The sequence below is a fragment of the Arvicola amphibius genome, chromosome 3 (assembly GCF_903992535.2).
Source record: "Arvicola amphibius chromosome 3, mArvAmp1.2, whole genome shotgun sequence".
NCBI classification, from domain to species: domain Eukaryota; kingdom Metazoa; phylum Chordata; class Mammalia; order Rodentia; family Cricetidae; genus Arvicola; species Arvicola amphibius.
In genome coordinates this window covers 23559343-23581411 of record NC_052049.1, presented here as the reverse complement: position 1 = coordinate 23581411, position 22069 = coordinate 23559343, and the positions used below count along the sequence as shown (strand labels likewise).

Below are 22069 nucleotides of genomic sequence, written 5' to 3'. Positions count from 1 at the left end.
ATTTAGGGAATCCACCGCAATTTTTTGATGTATGAATAATATTATAAAGTTCAAGAGATGATGCTTATCTATCTTCTCACATATCATTTCTTTGTGATGAGAACATTCAAATTTCCTTCTTCTTGACTTTTTTTTTTTTTTGGTTTTTCGAGACAGGGTTTCTCTGCAGCTTTAGAGCCTGTCCTGGAGCTAGCTCTTGTAGACCAGGCTGGTCTCGAACTCACAGAGATCCGCCTGCCTCTGCCTCCCGAGTGCTGGGATTAAAGGCGTGCGCCACCACCGCCCGGCTTTGACTTTTTTAATAAGAGGATTTATTGCTCTGAAGAAACACCATGACCATGGCAACTCTTATAAAGGAAAACACTAAATTTGGGGTAGCTGGCAATTCAGAGGTTTAGTCTATAATCATCATGATGGGTAGCATGCAGGCAGACACAGTGCTGAAGAAGAAGCTGAGAGTTCTACATCCTGATCCATAGGCAGCAGACTTAGACACTCTTTCTCCAAGAAGGCCACACCTACTCCAACAAGACCACACCTCCTAATAGTGCCACTCCCTATGAACCAAGCATTCAAACACATGGGGGCCATTCCTATTCAAACCACTACATGGACTTTGAAATATACAATGCATTGCTGATACCTTTAGCCAATATGATGTGCAGAACACCAGGCTTCTTTCTTCTAAATGTAATTTAATATTTCTACCCACTTTAAACTCCTCATTCTTCCCAGTGTCCTACTCCCTTCCAGGCTAACACAATGGATACTGAAAGATCCACTTCTTGTCTCTTATTTGTCAGAGGAAACTGAAGCTATCAGACAAGATCCCTAAACAAACACTAGGAATGGTTTTGTGGTCACATCAAATAGTGTGACTTAATTATTTAAATCTTCATTTATAAAGATATTGTAATCGTCTACTAGTTTTGCTTTCCCTTCAAATTCATATTAGGCAGTCAATGGTATGCAGGGAATCAAAGCTACAGTGATAAATGTGTTCAGATCATCTTCTTCATTGAGTTTATGGGAGATAAAACACAGAAACACAGAGCTGCAATACAATATATTAACCTTTTCTACAGCTATAAAATGGGATGCTGTGGAAGGAGAGGGAATGGATGCTTAGGAAAAGAAGAGCAGAGTGCAAAGAGCTGTCCACATACAGGTGTGGCTGGAGCATCAGCTTGGTGTGATGACAGGGAACAGCTAGAAGGCCTGTCACCCTGTCAGTCACTCCTCTTGACATGTTGTATGTACTGACTCATAGTGCTCTCAACAAACCAGAAGAAATTAATACTATTATCACTCTTACATTATAGATGAATAAAGAGAAGTTCTTAGAAGTTAAGTAATTTGCCAAGATCATATAATTAGTGAGCACATTTTTGAGTCTGTCCTCTGAGACAAGATCAGAGACAGGGAGTCTGACAGGAACTGAGGCTGCTTTCTGTGCTTCAACAGTGGTTGGAAAAGTAAAAGATACATTCTGATGATATTTTTGGTGTGAACTGCATAAGATTTGAGTCTAAAGAATAAACAAAAGTGAAGGATGAAAGCCTCATGTCTGAGTTTGCTTAAGTTGGGCATGAATGCATTTATCCTTAAACATGCTTCATTTAAGGCATTTGTGGGCACCTAGTTTGGTATTTGAGTATGTGGTTAAGTGGGAAAGACAGGGTTTAAGATTATAGTTTGGGGTTCTCAACATGCAAATGGTAAAATGAGGAAAACTAGGGAAGTCTAATGTCCCAGTGAGAAGCTCGGTGAGGTTAAGACAGAAACTTAGGGCCAAACTCTCTTTAGTAGATAGAAGGGAAGGGGAGGAAAGTGGAGTTAGGAAAGGGTTAATGGTGTGCTGAGAGTTTAGAGGAATGTGGGATTATAGAAGCAAAAGACAAGATCATTTACAGCAGTAATCAGCACTGAGACTTGGCCACATGAGCAAAGCAACATCAGCCTAGAAACGTGTGCAAAATGATGGGCAAGAGAGAGGGTAGATCAGTTGACTTTGTTCTCCCAGCTGTGAGACAACAGAAGGAAGAAACCTGACTGAAGTGATGGGTCAGAAAATAATGAAGGAACGAGGAGCCCCAAATTCTTATGAAAATGGTGGTCATGATGGGAAATAGCAGTTGGCTTATTCAGGCATGGACCTTGAAAATGAGTAGATTCAGAACAGTGTGAATTGGGGAAATTGATGTTTTGTGAGGGCAGAAACTGAGCATTCAGGAGGTAGCAAAGTAAGATCTTAGGGAGGATGGAAAAAGGGAAAGCTGGTCAACAGACAGCAAAAAGGAAAAACTCAAAGCAAGGTGATAAGAGAATTTGTGTAAAGACTTAAAGGTGAAAGAGCCCAGGAGGGAAGAGAAAGAAGGCAACCTGGTGAGAGAAATGTCAGAAATATGATAAATAAATTAAAATAAAGCTTTGGATTCTTGGTCTAACCCATTTCTGGAAGTCCCATTTGAGTCTCTGATGATTTTCCTCTCCTCCTCAGACATTCCGCATCGCACCCCCCATGTGCATCACTAAACAGGAAGTGGACTTTGCATTTGAAGTATTTCGCACTGCCTTAATTCAACACATGGAGAGAAGATCTAAGTAGATTCCTACGAAAGAAGATCCATGAGCCTCAGGACTTTCTCAACTATATGCAGGGAGGAATGCAAAGAATGTTGAAACCACACTTAGTAGATGAAAAACTATAGCTGTCCATAGTAATTGTAAAAGACCCATGGGCACTGGCCGTATTTGTCAATGAAGCCCCTATTCTCCTGAGATTTTCATCCTTCAGGGACAGTGCTGTGGGACAATGGTCTTGTACCCTGGAAAGATTTGTCACTTGTATTGGTTTAATAAAGTGCTGATTGGCCAGTAGCCAGGCAGTAAGTAGGTGGGGTGACCAGAACAGGAGAATTCTGACAAGAGAAAAGGTTCAGTATGCAATCGTCACCCAGACACAGAGGAAACAAGATGTGACTGCCTCACTGACAAAAGGTACCAAGCCACATGGCTAACATAGACAAGAATTATGGGTTAATGTAAGATATAAGAGTTAATACAAAGCCTGAGTTAATAGGCCAACCAGTTCATAATTATTGTAGACCTCTGTGTGTTTCTTTGGGACTGAACAGCTGCAGGACTGGGCGGGACATAAACCTCAGTCAACAAAACAGTATCTATCCCTGGCTCAGATAGGACATAAATAAGTCCTAATTTATGTAGATTAGCCTATGTTATTTTCCATTGCATTTACTAGTTTGTAAATGAATACAAGGCTTGTGTGTTGCCAAGGAACCCTGAAGGAAAACCTTTCTGTGCTAACACCTCTGGGGAAGCATGGGTTCATCCTTCAAGCTCCCTGTCACACTGGAATGCTGCCTCTCGTGATGGGATTTCTCAGTTCATACCAGGCATCTGGGAGCCATGAAGATAAAGCCTGGTCACTATGAGATACCTGGAAAGTGGTTGAAAGCTGAGTGGTTCGTAAAGCCAATGGATCACTGACCACAAACCTTAGAGCCATCCTACTCAGGGTTTCTTGACTTATAAAATAACAAATTCATTGTGCTGCTTAAGACTTTTACCATTATTTCAGCCTGAGGGCATCTTGGAAATAGTGCATAAAATACCTTAGGGTGATAGCTGTACTCCAAACTCCCTAAAAATACCTATCAGAGCTTATTTTTCCTCTCTGTTATCCCTGCTATCATCTCATATTCATCTAAACCCTTATTTCTACTATTGTTCTACTATTGCAAGTGCATACAATTTTCCAAACTCTAGTCATTAGTATATACAATCATAAATATTCTTTCCTATAGGTGTTATCTGAGTCTCAGAAGTGGCAGTGACTTTTTTAATTTGACATACTCACTGAATAAACATCATATAATTACCATAAATGAGAAAATACAATACTTACGAAAAGTAACCATGAAAACAGAGCAAACAAGGCTTGAGTATCCAGACTATAAGGTGCCTGCCACACAAATACAGGGACTTTTGTTGTATCACCCACATATGTTAGTGGACACTTAAGTTCTAGTTCTAGACAGGCAGAAGAGGATCCCTGGGACACACTCTCCAGTCAAACTAGCCAAATTGGCAAATCCCGGAACAGTAAGAGGACCTATCTCAAAGAGCAAGGTAGAGGGCCCTAAGGAATGATACCGCAGGTTGACCTCTGGCCCCTTCACTCACTTGCGCATGCATGTGTGTGCACTCACATGCGTGTGCGTGCATTCACACACACACACACACACACACACACAAAGTTAGTTAATCCTGTTCCTAGAAGATAGCATTTACAAATGATTTCAGCCTAAGAATTCCTTTAAAAGAACATTAGAGTATATGAAGTCTATTAAAAGTAATACTGGCAACCCAACCGAAACCCTGGCCTAAACAAGAGCCAAAGGACATCTGAAGAACTAACTCAATCACCATGTGATTGGATGTATATTTAAAAGTATGTCCCAGCTTGAAGCTGTGTCCTGATTGTCTTATTTTTCTGTGATGTCTCTTCTAACACATCCTACATCTTGCTGCCAGATTTATTTCCAACCGGCATTGACTTAAACATAGCATTCCCTAGTGCAAAGCCTCCTACCTCCTCCATAGTGACCCCCAGACAAAGAGAAAACCACTTAGCATGAAACTCTATGCCCTTTCAGAATCCAAGAAGAGCAAATACCAGAAATGTTCAATCTGACACCACGGAAAGCTTTCAGGTGGAAATTCCACTCCAAGACCCCTCCTCCATCTCTCTCCAAAACCCGCTGCATCTCAGAAAGCCATCCAAATGATACACATCTCCCAGAGATGCTCAAGACCACTCCCACAGGGTATTTAAGCTGCCCCCCAAGAAAAGAGACACATGGTTTTCTGGTCTTCCTTTCCCATCTCCTCTCTGAGGGGCTGGAAAGTCATCCAGGAGCATTGTATTCATTAAAGCTGGGCTTTTTCTAATTCGTTTGATTTGGTCTGATTTGGATTGTTGCATTGGTGGAGAGGCTTGTCAGAGTGCAGAAAAGCTTTTCAGGAAGGTCATTGGATTAAGAGAGCAAAGGATTTGCATTCTCGGCTTGGTTCTTTTGCTTAATGTGCTATAAATGACTTTGGACAAGCCTTTTAACCTTTCTTAGTCCAGTTTCTTCCTTAGAAGTCACCTCAGGAGTGAAGTGAATCAGTGGATATAAAACTCTGAAAACTGACGAACCCTGCAAAAGAGAAATTCCTTCCCTTCACTCTATATTTCCCCTCTCTCCTTCACCAGTAATGTTTCTCCAGGAAGAGTTTCTGTGTCCTGTTTATACTTCCTTTCCTCCCAGCCAACACCAGTCACCAGGGTCTGTTGGACCTCCCATACCAAGGGTCTCTTTCTTGCCACTCATTCCTTGGAAACAGCCTTATGAAAAGATCACATAGCTGACTTCTTTATGGCTAAATATATCTCCTTCACAAGTTGTTTATCCTAACCAGATTCTTGCATAATTCCTTTCTTGGATTCTGAAATATGGTTCTTGTGCTTCAGATGGTTATTTTTTTGTTTCTTCCCTCAAGAGATCTCAACCTGATAATCATGTCCTGGCCTCAGGTGGCTCTTTCTCAGTCTCTTTCCTAGACAGACCTCCACTTGATCATGTCCTGAGTCATATCTCTTCCGCCATGCTGTATTCTCTCCCTGCAAACAACATATCCATGTCTGAAACGTTGCTGTATCTTAACAACGCTGATGACTTTTAAATCGCAAGATGTACTCTGCACTCCAACTCCAAGATGACAGCTTTCTGGATTCTTCCACTTGGAAACCACAAGAACATTATAAATTCTAAGTCAAACCTCATTTATTAGTAGTCTCTTTTTCAACTTGGGCTCATAACTTAGGTCTTCAATTTTTCTTTCTCCAAGTTATCCTTTAGCTCTTTGATTGATTAAATTTCATCAATACTTTCTCCAACATAACTTTTCCAACATGACACATTTATATCAAAATTGTCCTTAATTTGGGCAATCATATTTGATAAACAATTTAATATACCTCTTAACTGGTACACCTGGATGAGGGTAGACTTGTGTCCTTGCTTTTCCTCTGGGAAAAATACTCTAAAGCATGATTGGTAGTACCCAAGATGGATTTCTGGACAGCTAGAGTGGTAAGTTGAAGCTTCAAAGCCCTTCCCTATCTATTCTCTCTACCAGTAATAAAGATACTTACTCAGCTCGTGAACAGTTTATGTCTCTTGTCTCTCAAAGCTTTTGAGAGCGGCCTTCTATTCATGGAATAAAGTTCAAACTTCTTTTGTTTTCTTTTCTTTCTTTTCCTTTTTCTTTTTGTTTTTTGAGACAGGGTTTCTCTGTGTAGCTCTGGTTAAGCTAGAACTTGGCCGTGCAGATCAGACTGGCCTCAAACTCACAGAGACTCACCTGCCTCTGCCTCCAAAGTACTAGGACTAAAGGCGTGAGCCACCATCACCCAACCAAACTCCTCCTGAACAGCTTTCCACACACTTGCGTGAAGCCATCTTATTGCTTTATCTCCACCATTCTTATTGTACCATAAAACATAACCTGGGGTCTGTGTTCACTGAAATGTTCTTTCCCCCTTCTTTTTCAGTGGAAAATATGGGGTCGGAGAGTTCAGACAAGAAAGTAATGCTTCCTACTGATTCTTTAAAGCTCCTCTGTTCCTAACACTACTTTTCCAAGAGAAAAGAGGATGCTGTTGAAAATAAAACATATGGTAGCCATTTAGATATTAGTAGAATTTGAAGACAAAACAATGAAACTCACTTTAAGGCCAAGAACAATAACAAATCTGTTTTGTTTTCCTCAGACTTGGGTCCCTATAGGTTACAGAACAATACATAATATGCATGATTTTGTCCCTCCCATTTTCTGGGAAGGGGAGTTGAAGAATCTAGTCATTCAGATAAAGTCATGGAGTACATCCCTGGTGGCTTTCTGAACCCCACAGAATCATGTATATACTTCCCAGTACACTCTGCTAAACTCCTACCTCCATTTACAATGAGTTATTTTATATTAGCCTCTGTTTTGCTTTGGTTTTTGTTGTTTTGCTAGAACAGAACACTTTAGACTAGACAGTTTATAAAGAAAAGAAGTTGACTTGAGTTCATGGTACTTGAGATTGGGAAGCACAAGATCAGGAAGCTTATGTGATGAAGATGTCTTCAAATCACAGGGAAAAGAAAAAAGGCACTTGGTGATGTACAGAGAAGGAAAAACAGACGAGGAGAACTTACTTTATCACGATGGCAATAATTAACCCAGCCTGGGAAGAAAACCGTCTCACAAGACAAAACTGGTTATCTATTCATGGGGGTTTACCCCTCATGTCCCAACCTCTGCCACTGGGCCTCCTAAAACTGCCACACTATAGACAAAACATTCAAATCCTAACACAAAGCCAACAATACCATTCCAAAAGGTATCCAGGTTCTGGGCTCCATCTCCAGGCTTTACAGGGTACATGGATCTACCCAGCTCCCCGAGGACCAGGAGAAAATGTAACTCTTTCTTGAGAAGAAATGAAGGTGCCCACACATCACAGGCCCAGAGCAGGAAGGGCATGGCTTGGTGCCTGAGAGCATGGATGGCCAACCATTCCTCTTCCTGGTTTATAAACATGAAGGCATCCTTCTTTGTTCCATTTGGAGTTGTGGGCAGGAGTTTAGCACCACCATGTTTTTCCCTTCCATTTTCTGCTCTACCCACAGGACGTGGGATACAAGCCAGCTTGCATAAGACAAGCGCTTACATTCTTGCCAACTCTTTTTATCCTTTTCCTGTTAAAACAGCCTTACGTGAAGATAACAAATACTTAGCTCAAGTAAACTTTCCACGGGTGAAACTTACTGATGCTTAAGCATGTGATTAGAATACACTGGTAAAAATCTTAGCAACTGTTTTAAATATTTGGAATACCAATCCATTCAAAAAGGAATAAGGTTTTAAAATCACACCAAGTTGGGGTTATAGCATTAATGATCAGAATTATTGTGAAACAACACCTACAAACAGGTGACAAAATAATAAACTACACTCCTGTTTGGAGAGTAAAAATTCCATTCATAGATCAGAATAACACTTAGCTTTCCAGTACATTTGCTTCTCAGTATTCTTAGGGGATTGTCTCCAGGGCCTTCTGCAGATGCCAAACATGAGAATACTTGTTCTATACAGTCTAGAGAATGAATAACTTTATTAAATATATAGCAAGTAAAAAATGAAAAAAAAATATCAAGCAGCAAATAAATGGAAGCAGCAAACAGCAAAATAGATTCTTATGGCATCCATCAGAGATGACGGGAAGAGCCTGATTCAAAGAGCAAACAGAAGCAGCGGCATCAAACCATGGGCTCACGGTAAGTCAAACTGCCTGGGGAAGTCGAGGCAGGCAGCTGGAGTTTCTGACTGAGCTCTTTATGAACGAACTTGCAACTTCTCTTTCCCCCCACAGGCATTTCTATGCTCACAGAATAAACGATAGTAATCTGTGCTGGAAACAATTTACCTTTTAGCTGTTCTTTTTTATTGTTTTCGTAGAGCTATACATTTTGTCTGTTCCCCTCCCTTCCTCCCCTCACCCATTCCACCCTCTCTCGTGGCCCCCATGCTCCCAATTTACTCAGAACTTGTCTGTCCCTCCTTCCTATGTAGTTCCATGTATGTCTCTCTTAAGGTCCTCTTTTTTTATCTAGGTTCTCTAGGGTTATGGACTATAGGCTGGTTTTTCTTTGCTTTATAACTAAAAGCCACTTATGAGAAAGTACATATTATATTTGTCTTTCTGGAACTGGGTTATATCACTCAATATGTTTTTTCTAGGTCCATCTATTTGCCTGCAAATTTCAAGATGTCATTATTTTTCACTGCTGAGTAGTACTCCATTGTGTAAATTTACCACATTTTCTTTACCCATTCCTCAATTGAGGGGCATTTAGGTTGTTTCCAGGTTCTGGCTACTATGAATAATGCTGCTATGAACATAGTTGAGCACATGCCCTTGCAGTAGTACAGACACTGAGAGCAACAATTAATAAATGGGACCTCCTGACATTGAGAAGCTTCTGTAAAGCAAACGACATGGTCAACAAGACAAAATGCCAGCCTACATAATAAAAAAAGATCTTGCCAGGCGGTGGTGGCGCACGCCTTTAATCCCAGCACTCAGGAGGCAGAGGCAGGAGGATCTCTGAGTTCGAGGCCAGCCTGGTCTACAAGAGCTAGCTCCAGGACAGGCTCTAGAAACTACAGGGAAACCCTGTCTCGAGAAACCAAAAAAAAAAAAAAAAAAAAAAAAGATCTTTATCAACCCCACATCAGACAGAAGACTGATACCCAAAATATACAAAGAACTCAAGAAACTTGGCATCAAAAGAACAAATAATCTAATCCTAAACAGAGAACCCTCAACAGACAAACGTCAAATGACCGAAAGACACTTAATCATTAAGGAAATGCTCAACATCCTTAGCCATCAGAGAAATGCAAATCAAAACAACTCTCAGATTACATTTTACACCTGTCATAATGGCCAGGATTAAAAACATTGATGGCAACTTATGCTGGAGAGAATGTGGGGTACGGGGAACACTCCTCCATTTCTGGTAGGAGTGCAAACTTGTACAGCTGCTTTAGTAATCAGTATGGCAATTTCTCAGAAAATTAGGAAATAATCTACTGCAAGACCCAGTAATACCACTTTTGGGTATATACCCAAAGGATGCTTGATCGTACCTTTTAGCTGTTCTTAGGGACACTATGTATTTAACATCCTTAGCTGTTGGCTGTTTTTTTCCTCCCACCATTACAGAGCCAGGGGCAAGCCTGACCCAGGGCAGGAAGTTTATAGGACTCTTGTTAAACATGTTTGAGTCTGAGACAAAGGAAGGCCTCCTTGCTACCAGACTCTGCTTTGATGACCTAAGCAACATATAACAACTTCCCAACATAATGTATATTATGATGCATGAGTCCTTTATCTAAACAGGCATGCATAGAATTTATATATAGCCTTCAAACATACAACTTAAATCACAATTAACTAGGTTATTTATAATACATAATACACCATGAATTTTAGTATTGCTTATGGAATAATTACAAAAAATATGTGTCTGTCTGTGATGGCTACTTTGGTTTTAACTAAAACCCAAAAAGGACTGGGAACACCTGTGGGGGATTTTTGCTTAGATAGACCATTCAGCCTTTAACAGCTGAGCCATCTCTCCAATCCTGAAAGATTCATTTCCAATATGGATCTTTGAGTCAGGAAAACATACCTTTAATCCAGATCTTTAGGGATGCAGAGACCCACCTCCAACCTGGGCCACACCTTCTGCTGAAATCTTATATAAAAACCATGGAAGAGCAAAGCCTCCTTTTGTTGCTCACTCTTGGCATTGCTAGCAAGTCCATTCCTTCACTGGCATTAAAGTCTACTTCTTCATGATTCCAGCATATACTGAAGGCCAGCTGAGATATCCAGAATTATAGACTGAATAACTACTGGAGTCTCAGACCTTCCATTAATAGGCAGCCTTTGTTGCATTAGCTGGACCACAGTTTGTAAGCCATTCAGAAACATTTTTTCCAGATGCATTTGGTCTACAGTTGGCTAAATTCATGAGGAACCCCAGGACCTGGAAAGCCAACCCACATTATCATTAGAAGACATCTGTGAACTTTAGGAGGGTTAGATTCCACAGGCATCCTGAAATCGTGCTCAGATCTCACCTTTTCTGTGAAGAGCAACAAAAGATGACAGAAAGCATTTGCCTCTTCATCATCAAAGTGTCACCAGAAAAGATTCACAAGCATCACTTGCCAGCAGCTTTGAATGACTGCTGGGACATAAGAAGTTTACTCTTGGACATTGTCTTAGTCAGCGTTCTATTGCTAAGAAGAGAGCCATAGCCATAGCAACTCTTAGAAAAGGAAATATTTCATTGGGCTGGCTTACAGATCATAGGTTTAGTCCAATTATATCATGGTCAGAAACATGGCAACATGAAGGCAGAATTAGTGCTGGAGAGGAAGCTGAGAGTTCTACATCTGCATTCAAAGGCAGCAGGAAGAGAGACTGAGCCACTAGGCCTGGCTTGAGTTTCGGAAACCTCAAAGCCCAGCCCCAATGACAGACTCCCTCCAACAAGACTCCCTCCACACTTTCTCCAACAAGGCCACACCTCCCAATAGAGCCATTCCCTAGGGGCCTATGGGAGTCATTTTCATTCAGACCAAGACAGATACTTAAAGTGAAAGTGTAATCAGCAAACACGGCATCATTTGTCCCATTAAAATGGTGATAGATAACAACAAGGATTGGGAACGGGAATCTACTGAAGTTCAGATTGATGGACAGACGAATGCTGCCTAGTATGAGCCAAGGCAGAGATCCAGCAGCTGTCTCTTTCCAACAGCCTTGCAGCCTTCACACGCTGTGATTTGGTCTTTCACGCTGAATGGCTTAACAAGCCCCAAAAGAGGCAGACATTCTTAAGTAAGCCATTTTTTAAAAAGACTTCTTTTTTCCTAATCTCATGGGTTAAAGTTCTGAAATATAGAAAGGTCAAGGAGTTTACTACACTCCTGTGAGATGTGAGGTGAAACCTTGAGACTTCAGCAGATAGAAATTCTGCCCTGTAGAAAAATTTTTTAACAAGGTATAATTGTCTTTGTCAACAGGTTGCCAGGGGAAACATGAGAATATTAATGTTTCCTGAAGTCTCCTCTCCACAGAACTAGAGGTCAGCAAGTAGGAGGAGGATGTGTGTCTCATACAACTTGGGGGAAAAAAGATGACAGAATTTCAACAAAAGAAAAGGCCCACTGAATTAAGTTGAGTGAAGCCAAAGACGCAGAAGGCTTAATGATCATAATTCCTTTGGGCTTAGGGAAGAGAAAGGAGATGATTCGAGGTCGGGTTGGTGGTGGATGCAGAGTGTTTCCTAGCCCTGAATGAACTGGGAAAGTGATCCAGGACGGAGAGCTGCCATAACCGAGATCTCTGAACACAGTGTAATCAAGAACAGGACAGGGCACAGCAGACAGCAAAGACTGAGAAAACACAATTTAATTAGGTGGACCAACACGCCACAGATGTAGAAGCTATATAAGCACTCCTCCACGTGATTTATTTTGAGTAAATTAAACTCTCGTAGCTGTAACTTTCTCATGTTCCGTAAGAAAAAAGAGCAATGTAACTTCATGAAAGCTTGGGGAAATCTGATTAAGAAAATATGTGGATTGGTGATGATGAGTAGTTAACTCTCTCCACAGGGTTTGCTGCCTTTTGTGCTTGTTTGTCCCTTTGTCTTTTCCAATTCTGTTATTTCTCTTTCGGCACTTGGGATTGGGCCTATGTCTTAGGCTTTTCATTTCCGCAAAGAGAAACCATGATCACGGCAAGTCTTCTAAGGAAAACATTTATTTGAGGGGCCTCGCTTGCTTACAGTTTCAGAAGTTCATTTCATGACCGTCATGGTGAAAGCAGAGCCCTGTGCAGGCAGACGGTTGCTGAGAGTCCTACATCTGGTTGTCAGTGGGAAGTCAACTGAGACACTGGGCAGTATCCTGAGCATAGGAAATCGCAAAGCCCACCCCCACAGGGACACGCCTCCTCCAATAAGGCTATGGCCACTCCAGCAAAGTCATGCCTCTTATGCCACTCCGTATGAGATCATGGTGTCCAATTACCTTCAAACTTTGCTTGGGTATAATTATTTTCTCCTTCGCTGAACTCTAGGCTGTTGGTAGGTTATTCATCTTGTCCTCGTGTATTTAGTGCCAAAGAATATAGTGCAAAACAAAACCTACCTCCAAAGGCGCAGTGTCTATTTTATTCATAGGTATACACGGTGGCAATGAGCCCATCTGAAATAAAAGATGACCCATATGATAAAGTCTTCTTCTTGTGTGTGTACAAATACATATTTATATATTATCCTTTAACTCATAAATATTATGTATAAATAAATGTTTTAGAAATGTATATAAAGTATAATTATTTAGACATAGTCACAAGTATGAATTTAGAGCTGTTTCTTTTCCTGTTTACTTTTGTTGTTGTTTGTTTCCATTAGTATATAAAGTGTTAGATTTCATTATGGCGTTTTCAAACATCCTCCTCCCTCACTTTTCTCACCACCTCCTACCTCCCTAACCCCTGATAACTCGTTTTCATGTCACCTGTGTTCCATGACCTCCCTTCCCTCCTTAAATCTTTTCCCTGTCTCGTGGCCTTCTTTCTAATTTCACAGACTATGCCCACAGTGGCACCCACAGGTATGTGAACATTAAAATCTAAGATGTGTCCATGAGAGAAGACATACAGAATTCATATTTCTGACTCTGAGTTACCTCACTTAGTATAGTAATGTCCAGATACCTTTCGCTGAGGCTGAATAGAATTCCACTGTGTAAACGTACCAAAGTTCCAATAGTCATCTGTCTGCTCGACATCTAGGATGATTCCAATTCAGTGAAGCCATGACTAGAAAAGCCATGAGCATCTCCAAGTTTCTCTGTGGTATGATATGGGGCCCTTGTGGTATTTAATCAAAAATGGTTTATATGTATCATATTGTTGTTGTTCTATTTTTTTACCAAAATTGCTTTTTTTATTAAAAATTTCTGCCTCCTCCCCGCCTCCCATTTACCTTCCCCTCTCCCCTCCACTCCCCCTCCCTCTCCTGTCCGAAGAGCAGTAAGGGTTCCCTGCCCTGTGGGAAATCCAAGTTCTTCCCCCCTCCATCCAGGTCTAGGAAGGTGAGCATCCAAACAGACTAGCCCCCCCCCCCAAAGCCAGTATGTGTAGTAGGATCAAAATCCAGTGCCATTGTCCTTGGCTTCTCAGCAGCCCTCATTGACCTCCATGTTCAGGGAGTCTGGTTTTATCCCGTGCTTTTTCAGTCCCAGTCCTGCTGGCCTTGGTGAGATCTGATTAGATCAGCCCCACCATCTCGGTGGGTGGATGCACCCCTCACAGTCCTGACTTCCTTGCTCATGTTCTCCCTCCTTCTGCTCCTCATTTGGTTCTTGGGAGCTCAGTCGGGTGCTCCAATGTGGGGCTCTGTCTCTATCTCCATCCATCGCCAGATGAAGGTTCTATGGTGATATGCAAGATATTCATCAGTTCTATTTTTTTTGTTTTTGTTTTTGAGAAGCTTCCACCTTGACTTCCATAGTCATTAAACCAATCTACATTCTCACAAATAAATGTTTCTTTTTACCTACATTCTCATCAACATTTATTGCCATTCTTTTTCTTGATGATAGCCATTCTTACTGGGTTGGGATGCAATCTCAAAGTAATATTAATTTGCATTATCCTGATAGCTAAAGCTTTTGAACACTTTTAAATATTTATTGGCAATTTGCATGTCTTAGAACTGTGTGTTCAGTTTATTGGCCCTCTCATTGACTGGAAGTTTTGCTTTTACAATGTTCGGTTCTTCCAGTTCTTTAGTCTACACATTTACACTAGTCTGAAGTTACTTGGCAAAGACCTTTTCCCATTCACCCTAGAAACATTAGTCCCCATGATACTTTATCACAATCTCTGTGACCTTTGAGACTTCTGGTCACAGGTTTCTAGAAATTCTCTTTTTCTCCATTTATGCCTTTCTTTCTAATTTTTTTTGATACAGGCATTCATATTATATAGCCAAGGCTAGCCTAGACCTCACCATGAATCCCAGGCTAGCCTTGAGTTCTTGGCAGTAACCAGGGCTGGTGTTACAGCTGTTTATCACCACACAAAGCCTTTACTCTCCACTTCAAAAATATTATTGCAGTAGCCTGAAATTGGAAACAACCTAGATGTCGCTCAACAGAAGAACAAATAAAGAAAATGGAGTATTACTCAGATGCTTGAAAAAAAAGACATCATGAAATATGCAGGCAGATGAATGGAACTAGAAAAGAAATTCATCCTGAGTGAGGTAACCCAGAGTGGAAAGATAAATATGGTATGTAATCACTTATATAGGGACATTAGCTGTTAAATCAATAATAATCAAGTTACAATCTCTAGAACCACAAAGCATAAGTATAGAGTAAGGGACTAGAAGGTATAGATAGATCTTGTTAGGAATGGGAAATAGAATAGACAATTATTAATGGAAGAGGGGACTAGAACAGGAGGCTCAAGTAGGGAGGGGGGAGAAGAAAGGAAGTTGAAAGAAGGAATACAGGGAGAGATAGTTAAAAGTGAGGAGCATTTGAAGGATGTTATGGAAACCTAATATACTAGAAGCTTCCTAAAATATATACAAATTTGAAGGTGACCTAAATGATATTTAGGGAGACAGAGTCCCAGCTAGTTATCTTTTGATAGCAAACAAAGCTTCCAGGACTGTATTACATCTAATTGAGTTGTTGGCCAAAGGAGTCCTATGGGAATCCCAAACAGCCCAGGCTGTTGAAAAGACAATAGGTTGCCCTCTCCATTCTGACAAGGCTGATGAAGACAACACTTACAGAACTCACTGAACATGGAGAAGTTGAGGTGGTATCTACACAGAGTCTTCACTCTTGTGTTCTAGCATCTTTGGTACAGGAAGGTGCTCTGTATGCTACCAAAAGAGAAATGTAAACACCAAGCCAGCCATAAACCTTCTGATCTACGATAGTATCCTGCCTGTAAGATATGCTAGGGCAGTGGTGGCACAAAGCTTGTGAGAGTAACCCGTCACTCTTTATTTGACGTAAGGCCCATGCCACAAAATGAACCCATACCCAGCACTGCTTGGGTAACCAAGAATGGGATAGTAGATAGCCTAGAGACTTAGGGTGAAACCTAATACTACTGGTCTTAAAGGAAAAAGAGACACAGTGATAAAATGCCTCCACTGCTATTCTGCTAGACCCCTAGATCAATGCCTTGCTCAGCTAGTGTCAGATGAGCTTCCTCTTGCAGCAGATGGGAACAGAGACCCACAGACAGACATTGCACAGAGAGTGAGAGACATTGGAACACCCAGTTCTAAATGGGATGTCTCCATCAAATCCCTACTCTCAGAGCTCACGGAACCCCATAGAAGAGAGACAGAAAGAGTGTAAGAGATAGGGGTAGAGGCCAGCAAGAAAGCAATGCCCTCTAAATCAACATGAGCAAAGCTCATATGAACGCACAGATATTGAGTCAGCATACACAGGGCCTGTCTGGGTCTGCACTAGGTCCTCTTTGTATATAGTGTGTTTTTCCAGTTTAGCTGGTGTTTTTATGGGATTCCTGAGTATAGGAATGAGGTGGTCTCTAATTCTGGTGCCTTCTCTTGGACTGTTTTCCTTCTGTTTATTTGTCCAGGTCCAACTTGGATATGTTAGGTTTTGTTTTCCCTTATTTTATTTTGATATATTCAATTATCTCTGAGAAGCCTGTTATTTTCTATTGAGATACAGAAAGGGAATGGATCCAGATTTGGGGGGAGCAGGGCGGTAGGAACTGGGAGGAAAATCTGTAATCAGGATATATTATGTGAAAGGAATCTATTTTCAATAATAGGAAAAATGTTATTGCATGTTCTTTCTCTCCCCACCCCCCACACATCTCAAGTCCTTTCCTGCCTTTCACAGGCTTATTTGTTTGGTATTTTGCCTCATTTGCTTCCTATTGCTGGGGTACACGGGCACTTTTTCCTAACCTGTACCTGTTGTTTAGCCGGATGATTTCATCCATTATCCAGGGCAGCTTTCCCACCAGATTCTGAGAATGCCGAGCACATCTCCAGGGTAACCTCCTCTTGAGCTCGTGAGTTCACATTGCCAAGAGCCACCCGGGCTTGAGTTTTCTCCGCTGTTTGTTGTGTTTTCTGTCTCCTCCCCTAAAGGACACATTCAGTCTGGCAGAGGAAGATAATAACTGATCGCTGCCTTCTTGCTGTGCGTGTGCACGCCTTTGCCAGTCTTAGCCCCTTCTTGCCATCTCTTTTGCTGCCCTGTTTACCTGCTGGTGGTAAGTCAACTGCTTTGTCAAACTGTCCCGGCTACCATGGCTGTTATGACTGACAAGGGTCACAGCTGGCCCTTGGCACAATCTGGACCTTCTTTATTCTACTCACTGTTCTGTTTGTCCCCTTTCTTGTCACAGTGTCCAGACTGACAGCGGTTTATCGGTTACGCAAGAGCTAAGCAATCAGCTCCTCTTTCTCTATCTCTTCCTTGGTTTCAGCAAAAGTCCAACTTGGCAGCATCACTGATTGCTACTTGAGGTAAAAAGAAAGGCAGCGGGAGCACAGTGGGAATTGTGCCGGAAATAAAATACACTGGGAGTTTTCATTTTCCTGCTCTGTAAGATGGCCTATGGTGCCAGGCGGTGGTGGCGCACACCTTTAATGCCAGCACCTGGGAGACAGAGGCAGGCGGATCTCTATGTGTTCTAGGCCATCCTGGTTTACACAGAGAGAGTTCCAGGACAGGCTCCAGAGCTATACAGAGAAACCCTGTCTCCAAAAACCAAGACAAAACAAAACAAAAAGATGGCCTGTGGTGAGAAGGCAGTGTAAATTAATCCTAGTCCAGGTGTTAGTCTTACCTGGCCCAGGCGTGGAGGGCTCCAGCTATGACCGCAGGGCACACCACCCAAGAATGCCTGGCCAAGAGGGCCAGATCCATGCTTCTTGAATGCTCAGTGCAAGCTACAAAACAAGATGGTAAGGCCTTCTCTACCCTTGACATCGTCCTTTGAGTCAACTCCTAGATCCCAGGACCTTCTCCGATAAACTCCGCCCTTTCTTTTATCAATAGCCCCCCATCCATCTTCCCTTCAGCAGGCATCTCTTCTGCCCAGTGACATTCCCTTCCTCCACCTCTCTCCCCGCTCTTGAACTTCTTCCATTAGAATCTTAAAGTCCAGAATAAACTCCACTGGGCAAGAGGATTTGGAAAATAACAAACAGGATGTGTTATCATTTTGTGTTTTTTAGTACAGAAAGGAAGGAAAAGAACACAGTTTTCTGTATTAAAATGTGAAGATTCAGATTTTGCCCTTCTGAAAACATCTTTCAGAAATGCATGCTGTCTGGATGTACAATTTTTTTCAAATGTATTTTGAAAGGAACCCAACTGTCAGACTCATATTTCTGATTTCAAAATCTACAGTAAGCAAAAAAAATATAATATTGGGGTAAAGAGAAAAGGAAAGGGTAACAAGAAGAAGAGAAATAATGCAAGTCATATGTTTAATAATGGCTATTTCTAGGATATATAAAAAGGCTCCTCAAATAAACAGCAACAATGCAAAGAAACCTTTAAGGTAACAGAAGAGAAAATCTGGGCAGTGGTGGAGAACGCCTTTAATCCAGAACTCGGGCAGCAGAGGCAGGTGGATCTCTGAATTTAATGTCATCCCAGTCTACAGAGTTAGTTCCAGGACAGCCAGAGCTACACAGAGAAACTATGTCTCAAAAAATCAAATAATAATAGTAATAACAGTAATAATTATGATGATGATGATGATAGCATTGACTCAAGAGGGAAATTAGTTAATTATAATATCAAAAATGGAAGAAATAATAAACATGGGCAAAAGTATACATATAGCTAGCAAACATGAGAAAACAATCTAAGCATTGCTTATCATTAGGGAAATGAAGATCAAAATAATAATGGGGATAGGGAGATGACTCAGTGGATAATGCCCTTGCCATCTAAACATGATGGCCTGAGTTTAGACCGTCAGAACCCACATAAAGCAGGACACAGTAGCATGCACCTTTAAGTCCAGTGTTCCCATGGTGATGCTGATAGCAAGAAATAAGATGAATTAGCCGGGTGGTGGTGGCACATGCCTTTAATCCCAGCACTTGGGAGGCAGAGACAGGCAGATCTCTAAGAGTTCGAGACCAGCCTGGTCTACAAGAGCTAGTACCAGGACAAGCTCCAAAGCTACAGAGAGACCCTGTCTCAAAAAACACCAAAAAAGAAAAAAGAAAAATTAAATTTGATGCTAACCAAATTTCAAAGAAAATGAGGCTGAGACCTACCAAGTTCTACTTTCTATGTAAAACTAGGTAAGAGAATCAAGCAGAGATTCTGAAAACATTGCCCTCCATTGCTGAGGAATTTCTGGGGCAGGATTCTGTCTGTCTCTAGGTCACTGGATCTAGGCCAGATGTGATTACAGATGGGCAGTGGTCACCCCGTTTACTCATCTTCCTCAGAAGGGCTTGAGAGGGTCCAGGGCGATAGTATTCTGGGTTTTTTGTTTGTTTTTAAAATACACGTAGGGACTATGTGGCTTATTATATAATAAATTCCAGTGTCAAAATTATTTTCATTCAAATATGTACATTTAATGGTATCAATAAAAGATGTTATCCAAAAATAAATAAATAAAATAAAATACACGTATGATATTTTTATTGTGTAAAATTCACCCTGTAAGTGATAAGTCTGCAAGTTTTGACAGACACATAAATATATGTAACTATTCCCATATCATAATAAGACCCAGCCCCCATTGTGCTCAAAACTGATCAGGAAGGAATCTCCCCCAGGTCCCGGGTCTGGCAACCACTGATTATTTTCTGTCATGGTAGCTTTACTTTCTCCTGATGCCCTGCTTTGTCAGAGCTCTCAGCGATCACATTCTGCTATAATTTATCATCTTGATGCTTATTTCCTTATCCTACTGTAATTTAGCTTCTGTTCACCCACTTCACTTCACGGGTCTCGGTTCCCAGACACAACTAGACTCAGCCAGTCTAGTGGGCAAGGGCCCAATCTAGTACGTGTCAGTTTTTTTTTTTTACTTTCTCTATAGCCCTTCCCACAATTTATTTCATCTTCCTTTTTTTTTTTTCATACCCCTGCTCTGGCTTCCCCGCTCCTATCTTCCCTGTTCTCCAACTCTTCGCTCTCTGTCTTGTGTCCCTTCCTCTTCATCACTGACTTGTTAACTGACTATAGCAGATCCTGGTGGCTGCCTGACTTTAGTAGTTACTTTTTAATAACAGTGACCAAAATAAAACCACCTATCCCAAGGGAAGATTTGGTTTTGCTCACTTTGTTTCAGAGGGCCCAGTTCATGGTTGCTCGGCCCCAAGCACGTGGACAGAACATCATGGCAGTGGGCACATGTGGCCGAGGAGGCTCTAATGCTCATGTAGGACAGAAGGCGGTGAGGAGGAGAGTCGGGACCAGGCATAACCTTCAAAGCCACACTCCTCAGTGTTCTACTTCTTGCTTCTAGATCCTCCCAAGATAGCAACTGCAGCTTGGAGCCAAGTATTCAACAGATGAGCCTGTGGACACTTCATATCCAGACCACGATACTGGCCAGTAGCTTCATGATGCTCTCATTTCCCTCCTGGCACAGAAAGAGGGTCCCACCTATCCCCACCCCTGTTGTAAAGAGATGTGACTTTATGTCCAACCTCAGGGGTGAATTCGCAGCCACCACAGTAGTCTCATAAGTCCCTGGCCAACAAGATAAAAGGGCAGATCTGCTGGAGGAGGAGTGGGAAGCTTCCAGCAAAGCTCTTCCACCTACCTTCATAGGAAGTTCCTGTTTTTAAAAAGAGTGGGATGGCTAGGCTACTGTACTATAATAAGATACATACATTCTTCACCCTTAGCTGCTGGTATCAAAAGTTTCAGTTCTTCATGAGTGGTGGGGTGTAAGGAGGTTTTGTGTTCTAAGATTTGACCTTGTTCCCCAGCTCCTGTTCCCCCCAGTTACCTAAGGTTCCCTGGGTGATAGGCATACTTTTGTGCTTGTTAAATAATTCTTGGTAAGCTTGAGTATTGGCATCTACTGTCTGGAGAGGGGAAGAGACTCTGAAGACAGAGTTAGGGATTCTACTTATGTGATTAAAGCCAATGCAGAAGTTCCCAAATGAAACGTTAGCAGTTTCCCTGTGACTTCAAAGATGACCTACTGGGCTGGGGTGGGGAAGAGAGGGGACAGCGCTTCTGGACTTCATTTTAGGTGCCTCTTCATTTGGCTGTCTATGAATACTCCTCAGCACTTCCTTTAAAAATAAACCATTACGATTAGCACGGTAGTACACGCCTTTAATCCCATTACTCCGGAGATAGAGATGGGCGGGTCCCTGAGTTCAAGGCCACCAGCCTGGTCTAGAGAGCCAGTTTCAGGAAAACCAGGGCTACACAGAGAAACACTGTCTCAAAAACAATAAATAAATAAACTGATAAGCAAATACAGTGTCTGAGATCTCTCTATCAAGTTTTAAAAGGCAGTTGTGTGAACTTTCAAATCCTAGTTAAATCAAATAAAAATGTGGATACCCTGGAAACATAATTGCAATTGGTGTCTTAGTGGGAAGCAGACATACAGGACTGAGATCTTAACCCATGTGACAAGTATTAATTCCTGATAACCAGCATCATACTTGGAAATGCAGGACACAACTCTGTCCATACCACTGAAGGATTGTTTAGTGGGAGGAAAATCCACAATCAAGAAAATCAAGAAAAATGTAGTAAGAAATGTGCAATGTGAGTGTGAGGTTATTTTCCCCCTTTTAACTTAGAGTTCATTTTCTACTTGAACTGAGGCAACAACTTTAATATTGTGATATGACAAGTCAGAAAGATGTTGACATATTGCCACTGGAAGAATTGACGGAAGAATCCACGTCAATTCAAGATGTCAGTCGTCTAGATCACCAAATGAGCCATTCCAGAACCTTCTACTTCTTCATTACTTGTTATCTGTGATAGACAACACTTACAATAAGGGGTATTTTTTAATCGAGAATTCTCCACTCAGCATGGTGTTTCATGAATGTAATCCCAGCGTTTGGGAGGATGAAGGGAAAATATTTTTACTTAGCAGTGTGGCGGTTTCTCAGGAAATTCGGGATCAACCTACCCCAGGACCCAGCAATTCCACTATTGGGAATCTACCCAAGAGATGCCCAATCATACAACAAAAGCATATGCTCATCTATGTTCATAGCAGCATTATTTGTAATAGCCAGATCCTGGAGACAGCCTAGATGCCCTTCAGTGGAAGAATGGATGAAGAAACTGTGGAATATATACATGCTAGAATACTACTCAGCGGTAA

The 22069-nt window shown here is 41.5% G+C and overlaps 1 protein-coding gene across 3 annotated transcripts in view; it reads left to right on the top strand.

The window, feature by feature from the left end:
• Positions 1-3581, top strand: part of Agxt2 (alanine--glyoxylate aminotransferase 2) — a 39835-nt gene extending 36254 nt beyond the window's left edge. For 2 of the 3 annotated variants that reach the window (XM_038321190.1, XM_038321191.2), the window contains exon 14: positions 2501-2880. In XM_038321190.1, the coding sequence (XP_038177118.1) occupies positions 2501-2608 (108 nt within the window). In that variant the 3' untranslated portion in view covers positions 2609-2880. Of the gene's footprint in view, positions 1-2500; positions 2881-3544 lie in introns of those variants that run through there. The other variant, XR_005284561.1, reaches the window with a different exon arrangement.
• Positions 3582-22069: the final 18488 nt, after the last annotated feature.